This window comes from Girardinichthys multiradiatus, chromosome 12 (genome assembly GCF_021462225.1).
Source record: "Girardinichthys multiradiatus isolate DD_20200921_A chromosome 12, DD_fGirMul_XY1, whole genome shotgun sequence".
Classification (NCBI taxonomy): domain Eukaryota; kingdom Metazoa; phylum Chordata; class Actinopteri; order Cyprinodontiformes; family Goodeidae; genus Girardinichthys; species Girardinichthys multiradiatus.
This window is the reverse complement of record NC_061805.1, coordinates 38,978,850-38,988,952: the sequence shown is the minus strand read 5'-3', so window position 1 is coordinate 38,988,952 and position 10,103 is coordinate 38,978,850. Positions and strand designations below refer to the sequence as shown.

The 10,103-nt window shown below is 37.6% G+C and overlaps 1 protein-coding gene across 1 annotated transcript; it reads right to left on the bottom strand.

The window, feature by feature from the left end:
* gda (guanine deaminase) lies at window positions 1–9,677 on the bottom strand. Its single transcript, XM_047380560.1, has 14 exons — window positions 9,460–9,677; window positions 8,729–8,817; window positions 8,404–8,575; window positions 8,156–8,243; window positions 5,701–5,806; window positions 3,714–3,741; window positions 3,520–3,627; window positions 3,337–3,444; window positions 3,122–3,219; window positions 2,812–2,879; window positions 2,429–2,575; window positions 1,290–1,408; window positions 1,163–1,190; window positions 1–1,067 (listed from the first exon to the last, which is right to left on the bottom strand). Exons 1-14 carry the CDS (start codon window positions 9,586–9,588, stop codon window positions 952–954), a joined length of 1,404 nt encoding a protein of 467 aa, XP_047236516.1. The 5' UTR covers window positions 9,589–9,677; the 3' UTR covers window positions 1–951.
* Between the last annotated feature and the right edge of the window lie 426 nt (window positions 9,678–10,103).

The following is a 10,103-nucleotide window of genomic DNA, read 5'->3' as shown; positions in this document are numbered from 1 at the left end:
CAGCATCTGCACATTTCTTTATTTATATTTTCACATTTCATTTTTTCACATAACATGATCTTCACATGGAAAATGACTCAGACACAGTGTCATATGTCAAGTTAAAATCAGCAACTTCAAGAAAAGTGCAAATGTTAAGTGCGTATTATTCTTAATTTCCTAATAATTAAAAAGTGCATGTAAAAGTGTTACAAAATACACAAATAAATCCTTTATCAGTATATTCCCTTGAACCAAACATCTAATCACCAAACTATTTTAATTAGTAATTAGATTTAGAATAAAAATTATAAATAGTTTTCTGTAATTCTTGAATGTGTAAGGAATGTGTAAAAAGACATTTAAATATTTCTCTTTTCACGTCAACGCTCCAATTTGCTACAGCAAAAAAGGAATAATCACAAGAAAAGTAAATTGGATACATTAAAATTCAATACACATGCACCTCTGCTGCTTTAAACACTTGAATGGCTGCATTTAGTTGGAGTGTCCAGTGATTAGAGCACAATTATGGCTTTTGATTCACAAAGAAGTTTTCAACATTGAGATATGAAAATGGGAGCATCAAACCACTGCAGCTTTTGCACCCTGAGCGCACTGAGAAGCACCAAATCCTATGTTACTGGTTGTTCAAAAGGGAATAGGTAAAAAAAAACTGTTGTTCAATAGATGAAAAAAGTGCATAAGTAGCAGTAATGAAAGTCCCACAGCTATCTTAAAAGTACAAACTTCCTAGTATTGATTAAGTCCCCCATGTCCTGAATAAACGTCCTGTAATGTTTAGAGAATAAATTCAGGCTCGGTTGAACTCAGGCTTGTTTGACCTGAACTTAATTTCATAGTAGGTCTTAAAATATAAAAAATATCCCGAGGTGTACAAAATTTCACTCACATTTATCTAATTTAGTGCAAAAATACAGTTGAGGCAGCCACAGCGTGTGTTTGTTTACTTCAGTCAGATTTATCTGAACCTGTGAGGAAGGTAGTAGTTCTGTCTGCTGATGCCTCTCTGAAAGGCACCACCTTCCTCCCAGCTACAAACACCTCCACAATGTTTCGATCATCACCTGTCCAAGAATAAGTTAGGGAAGTTACACATATGAGAACTGGGAGACTAAAATCAAAAGATGTGAATAAATAAAAAAAGGAAACAAAAGCTCACCCAAATTCAAAAACTTCTCCAAACGAATCTGAAAGCCAAATAAATACAGATTCATGTTGTAACTAAGCTGGAGTTTTTGCTTTTTATCAACTTTAGGCCTAAATAGATTTGGACATTACTCTGTTACCTGTGGTTCCTCATATTTGATCAGGTCGATGGGTCCACCTGGAGCAGCCACATTAACTCGCAGGGCATCAAAGTCTTTTCCCACTTGAAAGTTTCCTGTTTGCTCATCCAGGGACAGGGCTACAAAGAGAAATGCAAACTGTTTGATTGTCTCTATGAAATTACATTTAACAGTCTGAAATCATATCTGTGACCATCCACACATGCAATCAGACTGAACTGAATTCCAGTACAAGAGTGCAGGCAATAGTATATTTTGGTCTAAAAGTCAAGTATAATCATTTGACTGCCTGCTGAGAGCAAAAAAAAAAGAGTGCAAGCACATACGTAAAACTGACCACCTGGCTTCCTTTTACACTGCCTTTTAAACTAGCACGATGGAAAATTACATGGCTTAAACTGTTATACAGAAAAATGTTATTTCAGCCACTCATGAACAACATTTTCAAAACGGTAAAGACACAAAAATAGTACAACATTAACAGAGGGCATTTTAAATGCTAACAATACCTAACAAAGTATTCATTGATTTTTTCCCCCAGATTTTCTCAAATATGGTTTCCATCAATTTAGACCGGCTTCCCAGTCACTGATGAAGAACATCTCCACAGCATAATGGTGCCACCACCATGTAGCCATGGTGATGGTGTGGTCAAGGTTACATGCTGTGTTAGTTTTCCGCTTCCACCTCTCTACCTGCTCAGACGCTTTTCTCCTAAGGTCCCTGCTTGCTTGCATTCTTTTACTCCTAACTTTTTATCTCTTAGCCAAAATTACGGAAATGTTGATCTAAAACTACTTCTTACCAGCGACTCCAAAGGATTATTATTTTTTTTATTTTTTTTTTAAGGATTTTGATGTTTTTATAATCGAACCCGAAAGGACAGGTTGATGCCAACTACTCAGCACAAAATGCCTCCCTTCACCACAGAGGACTTCGACAAACTTTTACAGAAATTGGCTGTTTTGGAGATGAAAATCCACCGACTAGAAGTGAATGTGGAGGTGAATATGGGGTACAACGATGATTCAACTCTGCCTGTGATCCCAAACAGTGACACCCAGCTCAACAACTCAGCCCAGTAATATCTAGACACTGATACTACTTTTGCTGAATGACGTCTCATGTTTGGGTCTCACCTTGGCTGCCTCCCAGTGTGGCCAGTCTGAAGACCTCCTCAAAGGTGAGTGTTTTGTGTTCTCGGTCCTGGATGGTCAGGACTTTGGATCCGTCCAGAGTTCTTCTTACAGCATCAAGCATAGAAGATGAGTAGCCTCCTGCCACATCTGATGCAGCACAAACACAGAAGGTTGCAGGCATTCACTGACATGTGTTACGGACAAGGTAACTTAATTTAATTTTTGTTAGATAACAAAGCAAAACTAAATGTTTCCTCATCTAATAACCCAAACTGAGTTGATTTGCATGCCTGCTGATGAGGTGACTGGTTAAAATCATTAAAATAACTTCAAAATCAGATGCTGTTTCAGACTTTGATGTAAGGTAAAACATTTTCACCCACCTGTACCCAACCCCAGCTTCACTTTGTGATTCAGGACGTTGCGTACATTTAACAGTCCACTGCACAACCTGGTAAAACAAACAGACCAAAAACTGTAAAAATGACTTCATGTTTTTTTTTACTGTCTGGACTGTCTTATCAGCCCTGGACCCTTTAGAGCCATCTGTTTATTTTCTGAAATCCATAGGAATCAATTTTACAAGTTTCAATGATTAAACAATGATATTCCATGTCTTACTGTCCTGGTTTTAAGATAAAATCTGTGTTCTGCAAATCATTGACCTTATTGTTGTTCTGAGGAAAGACTTACGAGAAGTTTGAATTGGGACAGTGGGACAAGGCAGCTCCTGTTTCCCTGAACAGAGCCAACTCTTTATCACTGAGGTGGCAGCCATGGGCCATAACAGTCTGCGAGGCATTCATATTGAGAGGATTATGAGCAGTTTGTCCAATTTTATGCAAGCATTTACATTCTTGCACCAAATATTTGACCGCAACCAGTCCTGGATGGGACTGTACCCTCACCTTGTCAGTTAGAAGATTGCATTTGCGATAGACGTCTGAATAAGACTCTGATTTGGGAAAGAGCTCCTTTACGAGCTTTATTTCCTCAAGGTTTTCACTGATGTGACTCTGAAATAAATAAATAAATCCGATTAGGTTCAACAATAAATGATCCTTGGGGTCAGGTTGCCTCTGTGAACTCACTTGAATATGCAGATTGTTATTCTTGGCAGTTGCTCCCAGCTGAGCAAGCAAGGCTTCTGTGCAGGACGGTGCGAAACGTGGTGTGACCACTGGCTTCACCAGAGGGTACTGTTAGGACCACCCATCCCCCCCAGAACCAGCAGTCAGACAACAGTGCTGTCCAGTTTCTTTACAAATATTTTACAGAATCCTACCTTTTTGTTTAGTAGTTCTTTGATGAACCTTTTGGAGGAAAAAAAAAACATTAATGCATAAATAAGTGCAACATATCTTGTTAGACAATCCATTGTGTTATTATGTGGGGATAAGTGTGAGACGAACACCATTCTAAGAATATAATTGATAAGGACAATGTAATGAAATGTACCCTAAAATAGCTCTCTGGGAATAACATCACATAAGGATGCACCTTCTTCATAAAATAAATATGTAGTTGACATCAAACAGAAAAATAAATTTAGAATTGAACGCTGACTACCATAAGAACTGTCCCATTATTGCAAAGACAATCTGAGGCGCCAAGACTTAAATGTTTCACGTTAGGAGAGAAACAACTCATTAAAGTCTGTAAACTGCCTTGCTGAATTAATCTGCTGTAACTAAAGATGCTCCCTCAGGGAATTTCTCCACTTTAAAAATCTGTTAATTCTGTCTGCTTCACTTGAATAAAATCTGAATGCCAGGGGATGGGTGTTTGGGGTAGGCCCTTTCCAATGGTCACTGAGCAAGAGATATTGTGCACATTGGTAATGTGGCTAGTGCATCACAGGACAAAACAGAGACACAAGACACAAACAAATAAGCAAATACACACACTCAGTTTAATTCCCAAGGAAGACCCATGGAGGTACAAAGAGAACATGGAAACTGTAAGCAGCAACCTGGAGTCTGGCTTCAGAAAAAAAGTAGATTTGCAATACATACTAGTAATTTGGCATATTCAATAGAAAGCTTTGCTTTTTTCCTAAAATAATTTAACAAGAAAATTTTTATCTTGTTTCAAACAGTATTTGTTACTTTTTCATGTTTCGTTAAGTTCATACAGTTGTGATTCTTGTATGAATGGTGCCCTGGATTAACGCCTCCTTCTGTTGCCCCCAACCCCCACTACGGTGCAGTTTGTGAAATACAATTTCTTCATATTATTGTTAAAGGTTGAGCTTAGACACTCCAACTAAAAGAACAGAAAAACTCAGAGGGTAACTAATGCCTCAGCCCCTGTGGGCTCAACGTGACTAACAGCCAAACAGAGCTGGATCTCCCTACTTTTAGCAGCAAGCCTGCTCACTGGGGTCGCCAACTCCCAGTTGAGTGCACATGCATGCAAGCAATATGAAACTTGGTCAGGGCCCAAATAACAAATAATTATTTTTTTTTAATGTTGGTGTTGTGCCCCCTTCTAATGCCACCCTGGGTACCTGCTCATATGCTTTGATAAATGTAACAGATACATTTTGGATAATGGTAGAGACAATAAATTTAAGCTTACTTCTGGGTCATAATAACAATAGACGCAATAACCTACTGAAAGACAGTTTTTCAGGGTAAGAGTCATATACCAATTGTAAAGAATAGTAGTGGAGGTTTCATGGTTTGGTGTGTTTCTTTTCCTCTCAAACTGACCAGCTTATTGTCTTTAAGGTAGCATTATATGTTTTACCAACAAGTGGTTGCAAAAAATAGTAGGTATTTGGACAAAATGTTCTTAACTGGAAGTGAGGTAAACCTTTCAATGTAACAATGTTGTTTAACACTTTAAACAGTTCATATAGATAAGGCCCAAAAGCAAAGAAAATATATTTATCAAACTCAGCCTAAAGATAAAGTAATTCTCTCTGAAACATGACTGATATGTTTGAAACTATTTGACAACACAAAATCAAATGGAACAAAACAAATAAAATGGTAAATGGCCTGCACCTGTGCTTTATAAAGTCCATAGAGACGCCCAAAGCTCTTTACACTACAATCAGTCATCCATCCATTCGTACACACATTCACACACTGACAGTGGTGAGATACATATAAAATAAAAATGAGAAAAATAATATGCAAGAAAAATCTGGCAAAAATGATCTTGCACTTTTTGAAAATTGCTGGCCCAAATATGTTGTCAATAAGCAATTTCAAATGTGAACATGCTGTTTGACAAGTCTACTAAATAAACTGATCAGTACCCACCGATTGGTCTCATCTTGAGACTCCTGAGAGGTTTCTCTGTAATGCTGCACAGCGTCGTTTCGGTCCATACACACCTTCCCTACTAAGGCACGCTGCCCAAAATCATCTGCAAATGCATCATGAACAATACAATCAGAAAAATATGGCAAATAGATAGTGCCCTGAACAGTATTTATTACATTGTACATAATAAAAAGGCAGGGCTAGTATTTTTCTGTGATGCCTGCACCTACAGTTAAGCCCAGAATTATTCATACCCCTGGCAGATTTAGATGGTAAATGATTTTCATTTAACCAAGAAGTTTGTTTCTGATTGGAAATGAGAAAGGCATCTCTCAAATGATTATAAAATCATGTAAAAGTAATATAAATTATAAATATAATTAATTTAAAGTCAAATTTAAATATATTTGCTTTCATTTTACTTTTATTTATTATAACATGTCAAAAATGATGTATATCCTTATAAATAATAAATGGAAAAATCTTGATGGTATTGCTGCAATCAAACCCCTCTTATATTTGCTGAACAGCCTTTTGTATTTTATCAATGTAATGAGCTCCAAGTCTTTGAGGTTAAAAGGCCTCCTTGCCACCACCCTAATCTTTAGCTCCCTCCACAGATTTTCTGTCAAACTCAAGTCAGGAGTCTGGCTGGGCCACTCCAAATAATAGCGCTATATTACTTCCAAAAACCTACATCTGCCAGGGGAATGAATAATATTGAGCTTAACTTAAATCCACATAATATCTCCTATGTGTTGTTTTCAAGCTAAGTACCTTTGCTGCATGTCAAAGCTTTTCTTAATTAGTGTCATCTGGTATGAGTAGAAAGACAATAAGAGATATGATTTATTTCAATAAAAGTTGTGTTAGAGGAGATTCACATAAATAATGTTCCAAATCATACTGTCATAATGCTACAAGATAATCTGTTATCTGATATTGTCGTTATCGATAAGAACCAGTAGCTGCCATGCTGGTCACTTTATTTTTAGCATATGGTGTAAGAAAGTAAACTAAAGGTAGAAAAGGATGGACTATGAGACAGGCATTTTAAGCACTTTGGTATCACTTTTTGAGTAAAAAAATCTGGGTTGAGTCATATTCTTTCCTCTGCTCCTTAAAACAATAAGTCCAGTTGCTTTCAACTTAGAACACTTGGAGAACATTTAGAACTCTGTTTCTTGACAACCAAGTTTCAATAGAAAACAAGAACAATCCCCCAATAATATTACAATTGCTCAACCCTTTTTCAACTTGTTAAACCACCTTCCCTGTAATCATCACGCTGAATAATTAGTGATAATTACTGAACTGTTTCATTAAGAAAACGCCTTGTACAGAAGGTTAAACCAAAAGCCTGGACCTGGGACAACGAAGTTGAGTTTAATCAGTTCTGTTGGTTACATCTGTGTGTTTCTTGTTGTAAGCTCGAGGGACAAAGTTATCATGTATGGACATGCCCAGCACAATTTTAGGCTATTCAATAGCACAATAACATCCAAGGTAACTTAATTACAAGAAGAAAAGAGTATTTCCGGGACACAGGTGACGTATGTGATCAGCAGGTTGGCCAAGGTTACGGTTATGAGTCACTCTGGTAGGACTCTTTATAAATGCATTACAGTACAGGTAGTACATTTTCTGTCTCCTTAATGCAACAATAAGCCAGTCTAATTAAGTTGAAACAAAATAAACATATATGGTTGCTGTACAATCCTGAAACATGGATATGTGCTCAGACAAGTGTTAATGTCTGACAGTTCTCTACATAAAAACTGGTCAAACTGGTCAGAACAGTACAAAGTTGAAAGTTTAATGACCCTGCTTACATAAAATGACAGTTTAAAGCTGCCAATCCAGAGCTCTATTCAGTACATTTGCAGCGTTCCACGTATTTTCCAGCGCACCCCCAGTGTTATGCAATGCAGTGAGAGTGAGATGACAAGGATAAGGCATAAAGGTGAAGGACCACTCTGCTTCCAAACACACTTCAGCTGAGTGGAGAGTAAATACAGCAACCAAAAGTAAAAATCTGATGTTTTCTTTACAACTAGAGAAATATGTGATGATCACATTCACAAGACACTTTATGACAATGGCAGCAGAGCTTAATGATATTAGCTGAGACTTCTTTATGAGACACATCGTTGCAGATGCCTACAATGACACTTTAGGGAACACATTATATTACTGGGGCTTCCCCTTTCCTTATTATTTTACGTAAAGAAGAATATCAGTGTTACAAAGCTTCAAGTTCACCATCAAAATGAAATCAAGTGTGTGCAGTTGAATAGATATATTTTATTCTTGTTTTTTATACTATCTGCAGCTATTTATTCATAAGGATAAAACACCACAGGTTAGTTACAGACAGAAAACACCAAATAAAACTAGTTATTTCTAAAGTATGGCTTTACATTAAGGTGCGTCTGTGTGTTTGACACCTTACTTGTAATCTGGCCAAGCAGAAGAGATGCATCAGTGTGTATGGTGGCAAAATAACACGCAGTAGTTGTTCCATTTCTTAAAGTCCTTTTCTAAGAAGAAAACCAAAGCAATATTTCACTACAGTATTACTGTGTAATTTCAGTGTTCTCTATTAGGAAAACATGTTGTATAAATGCCACAAAGCTCATTGTTTTATCACTGTCTTTACCCAACATGTTATGAAATTTTTTTTTAAATATGCAAACTCACCACTACTTGAGTGTACACTTTATTTGCAAACTCTAAGTCCTTAAATTGTGACTCCACGGGAAAGGTGTAGTTGTTGAGCCACTGCAGTAGAGGCATGTCCAGGGCTGTGCCTACATAGCTGTACTGGGACGCATGGATGTGGGTGTCTATCATTCCAGGCATCAAGAACTCACTGGAGGACAGAAAAACATCAACAAGCTGTAAAAATGTAAAAAAGGAATCGTTTCTGTTATAGCTATTTGTTTTCACATAGAACAAAATTAATTTCTGGACACTAAAATGTCCAGAACATTTTACATCACAACTGATTCACACTTTTACTCACTGTTGGTCGAGTTGAGTGACTGCAGATGGGCTAAATCTAAAAATCTCAGACAATTTATGTGACTCGTTTCCTTCCCCAATGAAAGCAATCTGATGGCAGAATAAGATTCAGTGAGATTTAAGGGAACCACATATCCTAAGAGAAAGCATGGACTATAAACTCAGATAGTAAATGTTATTTGTTTGTAAATGTTATTTGTTTGAATGGCAGAGGAACATAGTTTGGAGGAACATGAGTTTTGTTCCGTAAAATGCATCCTTTTACCTAAAACTATAATAAAATTCAAACACTGGTCATAGCGGGCAGAAACAACAGAGAAAGAAAGCACTCTCGATCATTTTTTTTTAGCATTCAACATTTCTTTATAACCTTCTATCAAATATTAAACCCCAATGTGCCAAAGATCTTGCCACATAATTATACAACAAAAGCAAGCAGTAGCGAACAGTTATCCCACATATTATTGAGATCTTCTTCCGTGTCGCAAAGTTCTCGTTCTTCTTTTGTTATACTCCTTGGTAGAAGTTTATTATATATCCAGACTGTCAGAGTCCACCTTGCAATTTTTAAATAACAGAATTACGTTTCAACCCAGCCCTAAAAAGCAAAGTTATGTTTTACCAATCGGTTTTCATTTTGTCTTTTGCGCAAATGAAATGTGATCAAATCAAAAACAATTTTACCAACAGACAAAATAAATACAACAAATAGGACAAAAGAGTCGCAAAAACCTTTCCCTCTGAGTCAACTCCTAGGAGCGCATCCTCCAGGATCTGCAGCGCCTCCTTAGGGGTCGAGTGGACTAATGTCCCCCTGTAGACGAACGCAATAGCGGTGCTAGACTTGTCAGGAGTTTCCATGTTTCCACCAGATTAGCGCAAATGTGCAAACGGAGCTGCGAGAAAGGCTACCGTCGAGTTTTATAGCTTGCCCCACGCACCCTGCATGAGGAGGCACAGTTTATTCACCTGATCGCAAAGATAATCCGCAGCCAATGAAAAGAAAGCGTGGAGTCCTATAAGATGTGTGTGTGTGTGGTGTGTGTGTGAGCGAGCTTGAATGTGTTGCTTATCATGAGATACCATCACCAAAAGATAAATAATCAAAATACCAGCGAAAATGTGAAAGAAGCTGGTCAGAAAATATAAAAAGGGTTTAACTTGTATAGAACTTTATCAAGTCAAGACCCAAAGGGGTCTGTGGTGAATTACTCTACAATTAGTCATTCACGCATTCATACTCACTTTCACACACTGACAGTGGTAAACTACAATCTAGCCACAGCTACCCTGGGGCACACTGACAGAAATGAGGCTGCCATACACAGGCGCCACCGAGCCCTCTGACCACCATCAGCAGGCAAGGAGGGCGAAGT

Excerpts from the sequence above, each read along its gene's own strand:
- gda (XM_047380560.1), bottom strand. The coding sequence starts at position 9,588 with ATGGAAACTCCTGACAAGTCTAGCACCGCTATTGCGTTCGTCTACAGG. Across the intron at positions 2,880-3,121 it reads TGTCCCAATTCAAACTTCTC|GTTGTGCAGTGGACTGTTAA; the intron begins GTAAGTCTTTCC and ends TTGTTTTACCAG. Across the intron at positions 2,576-2,811 it reads GAAGCTGGGGTTGGGTACAG|ATGTGGCAGGAGGCTACTCA; the intron begins GTGGGTGAAAAT and ends GTGCTGCATCAG.